The sequence below is a fragment of the Aptenodytes forsteri genome, unplaced genomic scaffold (genome assembly GCF_000699145.1).
Source record: "Aptenodytes forsteri isolate BGI_AS27 unplaced genomic scaffold, ASM69914v1 Scaffold166, whole genome shotgun sequence".
NCBI classification, from domain to species: Eukaryota; Metazoa; Chordata; class Aves; order Sphenisciformes; family Spheniscidae; genus Aptenodytes; species Aptenodytes forsteri.
In genome coordinates, this window is record NW_008796110.1 from 3,346,661 (window position 1) to 3,361,086 (window position 14,426).

At 40.8% G+C, this 14,426-nt stretch overlaps 1 protein-coding gene across 1 annotated transcript in view; it reads right to left on the reverse strand.

Moving 5' to 3' along the window:
- LOC103905256 (ADP-ribosylation factor-like protein 8A) overlaps window positions 1-12,616 on the reverse strand; it is a 28,834-nt gene extending 16,218 nt beyond the window's left edge. The window contains exons 1-2 of the mRNA XM_009286863.1: window positions 12,605-12,616; window positions 10,167-10,247 (exon numbers count right to left, since the gene is read on the reverse strand). Of these exons, the coding sequence (XP_009285138.1) occupies window positions 10,167-10,247; window positions 12,605-12,616 (93 nt within the window). The remainder of the gene's footprint in view (window positions 1-10,166; window positions 10,248-12,604) is intronic.
- Between the last annotated feature and the right edge of the window lie 1,810 nt (window positions 12,617-14,426).

Below are 14,426 nucleotides of genomic sequence, written 5' to 3' on the forward strand. Positions count from 1 at the left end.
CATCCCTGGAGGTATTTAAAAGATGTGTAGATGAGGCGCTTAGGGACATGGTTTAGTGGGCATGGTGGTGTTGGGTCGATGGTTGGACTCGATGATCTTAGAGGTCTTTTCCAACCTCAATGATTCTATGATTCTATTCTATGATTCAATACCTCCAGGGATGGTGACTCAACTGCTTCACTGGGCAGCCTGTTCCAATGCTTGAAAACCCTTTCAGTGAAGAAATTTTTTCTAATATCCAGTCTAAACCTCCTCTGGCACAACTTGAGGCCGTTTCTTCTTGTCCTTTTGCTTGTTACTTGGGAGAAGAGACCGACCCCCACCTCGCTACAACCTCCTTTCAGGGAGTTGTAGAGAGCAATGAGGTCTCCCCTCAGCCTCCTCTTCTCCAGGCTGAACAACCCCAGTTCCCTCAGCCGCTCCTCATAACACTTGTTCTTCAGACCCCTCACCAGCCTCGTTGCCCTTCTCTGGACATGCTCTAACACCTCAACGTCCTTCTTATAGTGAGGGGCCCAAAACTGAACACAGTATTCGAGGTGCGGCCTCACCAGTGCCGAGTACAGGGGCACAATCACTTCCCTACTCAAGATCAACAACAAGATCAACTCTTGGTCCTCATTTTTAGGAGTCCGAATGGTTACTCTGAATGACTGGTGAGACATTCAACGCTGCCTGTTCTGACTCAGGACACTGGCTTCTAGCCCCACGTGTTTGTCCCAACCACTGTAGAGGTTCCTATCTAATGCATGATCCTGTCTCACACTCTGCAGCGCACAACTCCCAGCACAGATACAGTCTCCAAGGCTTCTCATCCCAAATTATCAGATGGGAGAGTGTTTTCATACTTTTCCTTCTTAGTTGATTATTGAGTAATTCTGAGTATGCTCCATGCTTATTCTCTGAGCCACTCTCTAACCCTCATTTAACTCCTTTCCACAGCATCACAGAACCACCAAGGCTAGCGGGGGCCTTTGGAGATTGTATAGTCCAACTTGCCCTGGTCAAAGCAGGGTCACCTAGAGCAGACTGCTCCAAGGATGGAGACTCCAGAACCTGCCTGGTCAACCTGTTCCAATGTTCAATCACCCTCACAGTAAAAACACTATTTTCTTATGGTTTAAATGGAATTTCTCATATTTTAGTTTGTGCCCATCACCAGTTGTCCTGTCACTAGGCACCACTGAGAAAAGTTTGGCTACATCTTCTGGCTACATTGATGAGATCTCCCTGAGCCTTCTCTTCTCTAGGCTAAACAGTCTCAGATATCTCAGCATCTCCTCATATGAGAGATGCTCCAGGCCCTTAATCATCTTCATGGCCCTTCACTGGACTCTCTCCAGTAGCTTCACATCCCTCTTGTACTGGGGAGCCCAGAACTGGACACAGTACTCCAGGTATGGCCTTACCAGTGCTGAGTAAAAGGGAGGGGTTACCTTCCTTGACCTGCTGTCAAAGCTCTTCCTAATGCAGCCCAGGATGCCATTGGTCTCTCTGCTGCAAAGGTACACTGCTCACCAACGGTCAATTTGGCGTCCACCAGGACCCCCAGGTCCCCTTCTGCAAAGCTGCTTTCCAGCCAGTCAGCCTGTAGTGGTGCCTGGGGTTGATCCTTCTCAGGTGCAGGACTTTGTACTTTCCTTTCTTTAACTTCATAAGGGTGCTGTCAGCCCATTTCTCCAGCCTGTCGAGGTCCCTCTGGATGGCAGCATAACCCTCTGCTGTATCAGCCACTCTTCCCAGTTTTGTATTACCAGCAAACTTGTTGAGGGTGCACCCTGTCCCATCATCCAGGTTACTAATGAAGACGCTAAACAATCCCCGGGGTCTATCACTAGTAACTGGACATCCTGCTGTGGCTCACAGCCCTTTTGAATCCAGCAGTACAGCTTTTTCTTACACATAACTATCATAAATCACTGGGACATGCCACAAAAATTCTTCTTTATAGAAATAATAGAAATAGAAATAGAAATCAGCCCAGATACGGCACGGTCTTTTCAGAGTGACCCTAGCCATACGTAATAGCCAGTACTTGCTGAAACACTGCTGGAGCTATACAGGCAGCACACACAGAGGCTTGTATTACTGCATGACACGTGAGATGGTGAAATGACAGGTGAGATATTTTTTAGTTGCTGCTGAATAGCAGGATGAAGCATTACAAAGCAGAAGGATTCTAAGAGGATGTTTGGAGACTTGGAAACTCTACTATCCAGAGGAGGGAGGAGTGCTGCAACGAAGAAAGCTGGGAGAGGAACGCACAGAGCTGGGATACTCCTCCTCCTCCTCCCTCTCTGCCACATCAGAGCAAATAGCAAGTAGCAAGAAGCTTGGCTTTGCCCCCCAGCAGACTGGCCTGCACCGGCCCGGGCTGCAGCTCCCGTGGAAGGACGCTGGCCTCTAGTGGTGACAGCTGGGGTGACCGCAGTCCAACCTCCGCAGCTCCAGTCCCCCGAAGCAGCTCCTCACTGCTCCCTCCGGACTGCAATATCCAGGGGGGTTGCAGAAACTGGCTGGCAGTGCTATTTTGAGAGTAAGCTTAAACAAAGTCCAAGAGCAAGGAAAATTTAGCTGCTGCATTGCCTGTGTGTATGCACGTCTTGTGTTGCTCTTTCATTTTGATACCTGAGACTATTCTAAGACCATCACTGTGAGAACCAAAGGTTGATTAGTTGGAGCTTCACAATCATTTAAAATAACAGTTCATGATCCATGTCTTCTGAGGCTCTCAAAATTTGGTTAAAAGAATTTTTTTAGCTACTGTCTAGCTTATTGAACAGTAATCTTTTTGCTTTGGTGAGATTTACTAATACTGAGCTAATCCAAGAAATTCCATCAAAATCAAATCACTCAGCAAACAACAAAACTTGCTTGGAATTAAAACCCCAAATTAATTCCATCATAGATTTTTTTTTTTATCAGGAAAAAAGTAATAGCCATCAGTTTTGTTATTAACTTCATCAAAAAAGTTTTAACAGATCCCTAAGTTGTAGTACATTAGGTATTCTGATGCTGGAAATCATCCTGTAATTTAATACCTCAACCACAACCTCAAAATCCATAAAGCTTCCTGCTTAGATTTCAAATACTGCCTGGTAAAATCTTTCCTCTTTGCCTCCTCTTTTTTTTTAAATAATAGGTGACAGGTTTCATTAAATACATTGACAAGCCAAAATTTGACAATTCATGGTTAAAGCTGACAGCTTTACATTTCTGATCATGCTCAATTTCAATTAAAGAGCACATGAAATTGGCCTCTTCCTACAAAATGTTTCGGCTTGCATAGATCAGTGTTTTTCTTTCAGTATGGTTCAGATAAATACTCATATACAGAGGCATGCCAGTGATCATACTTTTATACTCTAGGATTAGAGACTAAATAAGAGAATAAATCTGCTGCCTTCTGGAAACGACTGTCAAAATCAGAAGAAAGTCAAGAAGACCGTGGGCTCCTTAGTTCTTGTTGCCTTCTGGAATTGTATGGAATCTAGAGATAGAACTGTAGTCAGGAAACCAGGCAGTGACACTGCACTAGCATAGCATGTCCTTCTTAGTGGCCTACCCCAAAATACGGCAAAGAACACATAAAGGATTAGTATCGCCTACTACTTGGTGTTGCAACTTTCTTTGCCTAAGATGATCAGTCTTAGCCTTCGGGAATGCCATTTTTTCACTTGATGACTTTTTGACCCAGATGGTTTCTCAGCCTCACTCCTATAGTAAGTTTAATTGATTCTGTTTTGCAGTGTCCCCTGAGACCTTTGAAAAAGGTCAGACGCAAGACCTACCTGCTTACCATGAAGATCACTCCTGCCATGTTTGAAGGACTTCACAGGTTTAGTAAAAAACCACTTTATCCAGGAATTTTAACAATAGCTGACAGTTGGATATCATAAGGTTTCTGTGAGAAAGGTAACTTGCTTTGTTGGGATAAAAAAGTTAAAGAAATTTTCACTCTGAATCCTTGTTGACTAGGCTGCAAATAGCTCATCAAAGGATTCCAGCAAGAAGCATCCCCCTCGCCATTCTTCAGTCATCAACTTACCAACAAATGATGTCATCCTTCTCACAGTAAAATAATTTTGAAAACTTTATCTAGCAATTAGGCTGTAAGATTTTAACAGCTTACCTAGATAGAGAAATAGTGACATACAAGTACTTCATCCTGTCAGGCTTTTAAGGAAATAAGCATCTATACGTAAGAGCCATATTCACCTACACCTCTTACTTTCACTGTATGCTGTTGTAGCAGAGACACCATGAGAACTGGTTAAGATAAATTATTTTCCTGTGCAGACTGGCTTCCAAACCAAGTACCATTTTTGAAACTAATAAACATATTAATAATGTTAGCATTATCCCCTTAATGTTAGCATTATCCCCTTATTCTTAACAACTCTGTTGTAACAACTATATACAACATGACTTTTGAGATCAAAGTGTAAAACAAGGCAGTTCCACAGAAACTCACACACCTCCTCCCTGCATGAACTCGATCTTGCGATATCATCTGTGCAGACAACTCCAGTACAAACTTATTAGTGACTTCCTTCATCTACTTTAACTATCCTGGCTCAAAAAATACTTTATTTTGAAGACTCTACTTGTAAATGGCTTTTGTTTGTCTAGTTGAATGAACCATCAACAGCTTTCTCATTTTCTTTCATGTCTGACAGTTCTGTAGCAGCATCAGTATAGCACTCCAACTATCCTTATGCTTTCTCTACATGAACTCTAAATCATGGCCTTATTGTTCCTATGCAAAAGACAGAAAACAAGGGAACTGAAAGGAAATTCTTATTCCTGTGGATTATTTATGAACTATGGTTGAATACGGTTAATTTTTTTATTGACTGTGGCATCTGTGGACTTCTTTGATCAGTGGTAAAGCAAGGCAGATGCGATGAAAAGTGCATGAAACTGATGTTTAGGAATAATTAAAATAGAATCCTCTCCTGGATGAATTGGGAAGCATCGCTAAAGCTCAAGTGGAAGGTACTGCTTCAGTACAGATGTAATCTTCTGAAAGAGAAGGGAAGGCTCAGGCAGGAGGACAAAGAACGCCTGCATGCCTGAAAGAACAATAAGAAAAAAATACCTCTGAATAAGTGAAAACTTAAGACAGTTTGACCACTTATACGGAAACAAACAGCTTTTCCTTGTGAATCTGCATTTGCTGCTTCGTATCACGATGCTTATCACAATTCTGCCACTGGTCCCATTCTCCTACACATCTGCCATTGATGTATAAGAGGTCAAGAAAGCATAGGATAGCCTTAGGATGCATTTGCACTTGTAAAGAAGTACCTCTGATGTTCCTGTTGTAAATACATTATTCGATTTGCTGTCATAGCTAGTGTACATGTTCATTTGTGTGGAATAAACAGAATCTTGGGGGAGAAAATCTATACAATTAGCACATCAATCAGACTGTTCTTCTGGTATCCATGCCCATTGACTTCTCCATAAATTCTCTTCCATAACTAATATGAATCATGAATTAATCATAAGGACTAGAAAACTTAACACCATCCAATGTTCATAAATCCTAACAATATAGCATTAAACATTTATTTTTTTTAAATATTGTCACTGGTCCATCTGAATCCACAATCAGTCTATGCGTGCATACTGAACACATAATTCTAGCAGCCCTCTAGCAACAGGCTGTGTTAGTTGTGCTTAAAAGTTTTTAGCTACCAGAGTGGAAGGATGAAGGAAAACTTTGTTTGTCTCACCAAATGGAGAGACTGCTTTCTTCCTGTTCAGATTCTGTGCTCTAAATATGGTGTTTTGCAGCTATCTAAGTCAATCTATCCAGGCTGCCCCCAAAACACATTGTTTTGCCTGTGTCTGTATCCTGCTTTCCCACATTGTGGTGGCACCAGCAATCACGCAGCTGTTTGCAGAGCACACTACTTAGGTAATTTGACTGGGGAGAAACTAGCATGGGGACAGGTTTGGTTTGGTTGGTTGGTGGGTTTTTTTAGAGGCTGCTTTTATCTAGATCAGTTGGCTGATCTGACTACCATTTTGCCATGTGGTCACTGGTACTGATGGAAAAGGGGTCCAAGGGTGTACGGCCAGGCTTAAAGTAGAATGTAAAACCTCACACCATGATCTACTTAAGATGATTGTAAAAGCTGACCTTTAATCTCTGCCACCCTCCCTAGGCTGGCCTGATTTCCTCTTAGATTTCCCAGAAGGTAAGTCTAGTTTGACCCTAGCATGAGGAACATCATACTGAGGTTTAGAAGTGCTACCACAGGCAGAAAAGCAAGTGTATTAAAAGGTTATTTTGTAACTTTGTGGGTTTTTTTAAGAGGGGCTGGTTTTATTTCCCTTTACAAGAAAGATTCTGTTTGGAAAGCAGAATTTGGACCCCAAAAGAAAAAATATTCAGAAGTTCTGATCTGGTTAAAAAGGCACTCTTTTGGGAGAAGATAAACAGGAATGTACCAAGCTGCTGTTAGGCTGAAGTATGTTCTTTCTATAGCAGAGTTCAGCTCTTTGCTCAGCAACACGTGGATGGTTGTTGAGACACATTCAACAGAGGGACCCAAGACTAGAACTTCTTTATTTTTCTCATTCACTGACAAACTCACTCCTGGACTAAGCGAGGACATTTGTTGCTTTCTCTTTAAGGGATAGGAGCGGTACTTTGAGGTATGAGGTGTTTAGGGTTCGGCCTTTGTGTGTATATGCGAAGGGGTGAGGCACAAAGGAACCAGGCAGTGGAAGAGGGGAACACGTTTGATGAGGACACGCTAACGGGCATGAGGAGAGTTGGAGGGAAACTCCATAGCAAGGAAAGAGAGGAAACAGCTCTCTGCCAATCAGTATACCTTCTTGTTATGCAGCATGAATACTGCCCTACTGCAATCAAAGTAGATGTTCCTGTAAATTGAAATTTCCCCTTACCAGCCTTACCTTACATGTAGTGTACGCACTACCACAAGCAGAGCTGGCCACAGAGAAATGAACCAGCAGAGATGAGGGAGAGCTTGGATGATTTTGTATATACTGAGAATAGAGGTGAAGAAGGGCCAAGACCAGAAGTTAAAGACCTCATCATCAATGAAATTCTGTGGTTTTTCACCAGTTTCAAACATAGCATTCCTAAGAACTAACAGAAAGCATCATGAAATAACAGCCTCCATTAACAAGAAAAAGCTGCGTAACGGTTACTCAGCAGAATGTGCCCCTTGTGCGCTACTTCTGTCTCCTGAAAAAACAGTTCAATTACCTGTTACTCTTTCTGATTCGTGGGTCTGCAAAATAAACTGAGCATACAGGGTTGGCTGCAAGAATAAGTGCTGAGAGGCTTTTGATTCTGGTCACCTATGTTTTCCCCAGATAAAGTCCAACTGATGCAGGCTTACTCATATTGCCATATAAATTTCTCTGTGTTTTCAGAGAGCTGCCCACTGTGTAAAGTAATGCTAGTCTTGACTACCTATTCCAGTAGACAAACTCCAAAGTTTAACTGGATTTCATTACCATGATGCCATTAGTTCCTACATATTTACCTTACACTAGGCAGCAGCACACAAATATAAGGGTTTGCTAGACACACTACTAACAGTGAATTCCATGAAAACAATGCTGAAAATTTTGATCTTTGGGAATAAACTGTAAAATGAGAGACACTGCACACTCACATTTGTATGTGTTAGCAATTCAAGCAGCTCTCAACTGATCCCTGAAGAATTTATAAGAAGTAAGAAATCAAGACAAAAATTCTTTCTGCTTCCATTATCTGTGCAGAGTGAGGGTGTTCTCTCAAAATTTCAGAAGTTTCACTCCTGTAACTCTTGCAGTATGTGCTTTTCTTGCAAAAATATATTTTAATTAAAAAAATAATAAAGGTGTAATAATCTGTATTTATTTTAGAACATTAAATTGGACATTTTCTCCTACTATCACACAAAAGCTGGTTGTTCAAGGCTACAGACAGGCACTCCCTACTGAAAAAATTCTCTACTGAAATTCTTGTATCCTGGAAGAACACACTTTTTACTTCAAAAAAGAGTTTGGCCACGTTGCATTTAGTATTGCAGTGCTCATCGTGTGACAGTTTGGTTTTTTTAAACTCACAAACACACACACACACCATCTACATTAAAAAAAAGCTTAGGCTTCTATCTATCATTTACCTTTCAGGAAATGTGTGAATTAAAAATGCTTATATGATGCTACTTTGTCTTCTTGCTCAACTGCTCTGTGATATGAGCGAGGTCAGATTCTCTCCCAAAGGCGGCTCTAATCATGTCCTTATCATAATGATCATGCACAAAGTCACAAAGTTGAGGTTACCACGGCAATAATTATTCTCCTCCACTTTACTTTTACTCCATTTTACATTTTACTCCATTTTCCTTTTAAGCCTTTTACAGTCTTTACTGTGGATGTAATTTTAAGATACTCACCATAATTTATTTTTGGCAATCCGCCAAAATTTCCTGGGAAATTAAAATCAGACCGACTCATGGGTAATGTTAAGAGTTTTTATTTCAGCCAAACCTGACGTGAATTTCAGGAGGGTATACAGGAAGGAGAGTTGAGGTGATGAGAAGAAATAGTTGGGTGACATTAGATTTTCCATTTGAATAGATTTCAAAAGACCGTCTTATTAGGCACTGTAACATACAAGCAGTTGTAGAGGAACCTATTGATTATTCTGCAAGCTTATAACAGAGTAGTAGATACACAAGTGAAATGTACAGCTGAAGGCCCTACGGTCGTGAAATTTTGAAGAAGTATAGCAAGATACTAAGACCAGAAACAGACAGGCAGTCATGTTTCTATATCCCTATGGTCATTTTAGGTTTGGGGTTTTTTAGTTCAGGTTTAATATCTCCCAAACAACAGAAGTCAATTATCCCTTTTACCACCCTTTATCTGCTCACTGTTTAGAGTGAGTGGGTAGACAGTTAACAACTGCTTATATTCACATTACAGGTCATTTCAGAAAATCCTCCCTAGGCTTAGGAGTCATACCAAACCAGAGGAAAAAGAGTATCTTTAGAACTGAGGGAGAAAGGAGAGGAAATGAAGGAAAAGGAGGGAAAAGTCAAGGTAAACACAAAAACCTATATTCCCTTCACCTAATTTTAGATAGAATTTATGAATTCGATCTAGACTAATCAACCAGGCTCCGTTCATAATCAAACAACAGAGAGAGCCTTAATGCTACTGGAGTGATTTATCTCTATTTTGATACCTATGGCATGAATCACAACCCAACTGGCATCATCTATACTTCTCTATAGGCCTAAGAGATGGTTCCCTGACAACTGACTTATATTACATGCTCTATTTCTGTATAGCTTACGTTATGCGAGCTAAACCGCACTCTCCGCTGAGATGCGTAATCTCTGAGATTGCAGATTTCACTTACAGTTGTGAGAGGGGGAGAGAGAGAAGAGAAGAGAGAGGCACCTTCAGGAGTCATAGAATAGAATCATAGAATCATTGAGGTTGGAAAAGACCTCTAAGATCATCGAGTCCAACCGTCGACCCAACACCACCATGCCCACTAAACCATGTCCCTAAGCGCCGCATCTACTCGTCTTTTAAATACTTCCAGGGATGGGGTTTCCTCACGTCCAATCTAAACCTCCCCTGGCGCAACTTGAGGCCATTTCCTCTCGTCCTATTGCTAGTTACTTGGGAGAAGAGACCGACACCCACCTCGCTACAACCTCCTTTCAGGTAGTTGTAGAGAGCGATGAGGTCTCCCCTCAGCCTCCTTTTCTCCAGGCTAAACAACCCCAGTTCCCTCAGCCGCTCCTCATAAGACTTGTTCTCCAGACCCCTCACCAGCCTCGTTGCCCCTCGTTGCTGAGTCAACTCAGCTCCCTTAATATCTCAGAATTTTATGACCTTTCTAACCCAAAAGAGTGCAACAAAGCTTCTGCCTGGCATGGATATCATGAATTCAAACAGATTAATGTAACAGGGAAATATACAACTATATGCTTTAAAAAAGTTATTTTTGAGCTAGAAAAACAGATAAATGATTATCTGTTTTATTATCATCTTAAAATTATTATTTAAAATTATCATCTTAAAAAGACATTTCCTACACTTTCACATTACAAGTTGAAATCACTTTGTCTATCAGTTATTCACTCTGCATTAATTCAAATATGCACACCTACCTTTATGGTAACGTTTCCTTTTGTTATTTTTCTCATATTGAAGCCTACTGTAGGAATCATATCTTCTGTGAACTGCCCTGACTAGAATACAAACAAAAAAAATATATATTTATTACAAAATAGTTGATACACAGCAGATGACTTTCTCGTTTGCAATCTAAAATTTTTATTTTACAACACTGTATAATATCACATTAATTTTCTACAAGAGCACTGGCCAGCACTTCAATTAATGCATTGTCACACCAAGGAAGACTGTTCATTTCAGTCCCTTTAAACGATCTTTTATTCTCCTCAGCGACAAAGATCACCCCAGAAACCACGAGACTTCAGATAATTCTTCACCTGATCCCTAAGCAAACCAGAAAGCAGCACAATCAAAATACAGAATCATAGAATGGTTTGGGTTGGAACGGACCTTTAAAGGTCATCTAGTCCAACCTCCAATATGATAAAATACGATAAAACTGACTATACCAGAATTTTTCCCTGTAGTTTCTCACTACTGTTACCAATGGTTTAACTCCAAATGTAATAAACATTGAAAGAGTACTCATGTAGAGAGTACTACATGCAGACCCTTTCCTTCTGAGTAGGTGACAGCAGAGGAGTCCTTCTGTGGAAGCTAAAAGAACACCATTAAGACAGAAAAATACAAGGTACTAACTCAGCACGCCATAAACCCAAAACGTAAAACCAAAGTGCTGCCTCCTCGCCCAGTTCAGAGAAATATTTTTACAAGACAGACGCTTGTCATCATGCCAACAGGAACCTTACACACATCTACCCACTACAGAAGACAGCTTTTGAGGAGAAAGGTGAAACTCAGACCTAAGTAGTTAACTCATTACTCATTCTTCCTTTTCAAAGTGTATCATTAATATGGTATCATGTCTCCTAGGAGTGGTGCATTAAGATATGCAGATGGTTATTTAAAACCTGGAGGCCCAGGTGCTCTCTGCAACATACACAGTAGTCCCGGTTTTCCGGTCATCCAGAAAGGAGAGCAGGACCTTCTGGACTTGCCATTGCCCTTGCATATCTATCTGCCCATATTCCTTTCACCCATCTCATCATCCCATGTGTCCTGGGGTTTTTTTGGAAGAAAGTATGGATATGTGGACAAGGATTGAAGCAGGCATGCTCCAACAGGTCCCTCCCCTCTGAGAAGTGGATGATCAGAGCTTCAGGGTGCACCAGAGCAGCTACGTGCCTCACAGTGCACTCATTGCCACCAGCTACCCCTAATGCTATTGCTGGTCTCTGTATGCTTTCTGCAACTTTTCTCTTCACTGTTTGTGGCAGAGTGAGAATACACTATGCCTCCAGTTTGTGTTCACAAACTGAGAATAATTATTTTTAATCTGGGACTTTAAAAGCTGTATAACCTTTGACAGTTACTTGATACTCTCACAAGATTTTGGTGTTTGGAATTAGATCCTTCAGGCAAGAAACAACTTCCATCAATTACTTGTTCAACCTTACTTATGGGAACCTTCTTGCTAAATTCTGTACTATACATCCTCCCCATCTTTTGTTCATGGAATTCTCTTCTTTTCCTCCTCTTTCCTTGCTTCAATGACTTGTCAACAGCAGTAGGAAAAAACAGTGAAGATAAATGCACCTGCTCATACAGATACACGTACCCAGCAGTGACAGAAGTTTTTAATTGGATGGAGTAAGAAAAAGCCAATCAGTAACCATCTCCTGTAGCAGGTACTGGCCTAATTTGTTAAAATATATAGTACATTTATTTGTGGAGGACAGACATATAAACACATATGAACACATAAACCCTGAGAATGTAGCATCATTACTCAAGCACAGGAATGCCTGGAAAAACAGCCAGCCAACTCAGGAGGCTATTGTTTAAACAAACTCATAGAATATGTCAGGATTCCGCTTTTGTTAGCAAATTATACACCATATGTAATATGCTAAACTGGAAGACAAAAATTTAAAAAAAAAATTGTAACTGCTCTGGTATTGGGGATAGAATGCAAAGAATTAGTGTCCCCTTTATTGGTCTTTAGTCTTTTCCTCTAAAAATTTTCCATTCTGGTTGAACGGAACCAGCTACAAAGAAAGTATTATGTTTACAGTTCTTTATTTTCCCACACAATGAAGAAAAGAAAGTGATATGTTGAATCTTTTGCCAGCATTAGTCAAAAAACTGATTATTGTGGGTTTTTTCAAGTGCTGTAAGCACCATGAAGTAAAAAATCTGTTCCATTTTGCTTGCTAAGGTAGTTTTACATGACAAATTACCTATTTTTGTGAATATTCAAGACATGCAAACAAGTTTATTGTTGCATCTCAGTAAAAAAGAGCTTACATACTGACACAGATGAAAACAAGTGATACTAAGAAGTTTGTAAAGTCCTCTTTAAGTGTTGCTGAATATTGAACTGATAATTAATACTGCCATAACCCCTTACCATAACAACCATGGGCCAGATTCTACTCCATTACATCAGTGCATATCCATAGTAAAAGGCAGTGACATTATCCACGGTTTCCACTGGTAACAGAGGACTAAATATGGCTTAAGCCCTTCATCAGGCAGAAGACTGTCTCAAAGGGTGTTTATTCAGTGTTAGCATGATACGATCTCTGAATACTATTGCTAAGTGGAAAAAATAGTAATTTCCTACCATTTGCTTTTATGATCCATTGCAGTTTGCATTTTAAGTAGCCACTGTTTTGTGACGGTTATTTTCATCTCGTCACACTCTAGCCACATACAAATGCACATAGAGTTCCCAATCTATATCTGCCATCCCGTATCAACTGTATTCAAGAGTAATATATTATCCATTGCCTTACTCCCAAATTCTTCAGCCACCCTTCTTCAGTGATTATCATGGTGTGTCATCTCCAGAGTGAAAGATCCAAAAGCTACAAAACCTGCAGTCTGTGACACTCCCCAAGCCAGAAAACATGGATGCCTTGTAGAATATTCTTAAGTGATACGTTTGCTGGCAAAAGCAGACCTGCAGTAACAGCAATGCTCTGGTATTCAAGATATTAGCACAAGAGAGACAAACACATATGATGCCATTCCACTGGTAATGTAATATAAATGAGTGGACAAACATTTACACACACAAAGTCTAATACACACTACTTTTAGAGGTCTCTGAACTGCTGTGTTCTTCTTTGCTCCGTTTATTAAATCAATCCAAGAAGCAATATATTTTGTCATGCCTTTTCCCCCCCTCCTCAGCAAAGCCCACCCTTGGGAGATGAACACTTCCAATGGACATGAAGAGTGCTGAGGCCCGTGCTACCAAGACCACCAGAGTGCCTAACAAACTAACTAAAATACCAGTTCCAGATATTTTGTTTATTGATTGCTGATGTCCCCCAACACATACTTTCATTACCTTCTGTACTTTCCCTACCCTATTCCTTTTTCTCCTTCTCTCTCTCTCCACTTCTTCACTCACACTAATCTCCTATTTTTCCCTTAATCCATAATCATATATGAAAGCAAACAACAAATATCATATACTCATGTTCATCATTGTCTCAATCTCTTTGACTTTGAGCCATACACCTCCCAGTCTGGTTTTGATTCTTGATCCAGTAACTTTTCAGGATAAGGACTGAAGAACATCTGGAAGCCCATATCTCATGGCAGGTGAATCTGCAATGCATCTAACAGCAGTGATCACCTCACAGAAAACTGAGAAGTGTCAAGATTAGTACTAACCATTTTTAACATATATATTTGTTTCCATCTTTCGATGGAAAGTAAATCTTCGGGATGGACCCAAATGCAGAAGGGCAGAGAGCATAGCAAACAAAGATGAGGAATGTATTTCAGATGGCAACAAAATGGAAAATGTCATGGTAGGTGTCAGCATTAGAGAGGAACAAGGCTGCAAGGCCATCATCACAGTGGCAAAGGAACACCAAAATCAGACTTAAATGCTGGGGAAGAGCTATCAAGGAATTGTGGGAGGCATTAATATTGATGCAACTGATGGGAGGGGAGAATTCAGTGACAGGGGAGATGTGGCCTTGGAGGATGCACAATATATTCTGAGTTATTTTGGGATACACTGGCCATGAAAAGCCAACTCTGCATCACGGGCAAGAGTCCGTGCCCAGGAATCTGCTTTGAGATGGGCACGCTTTGCAGTTACAGGAGACATTTTCTTTCTCCCTCTTAAAACAATTTCACGCTCATCTGAGCCTGCTGTGAAATTCTCGAGGCTGCAAAAGCTGCAAGAGCTGCCTCATGCCCGCCCGCCC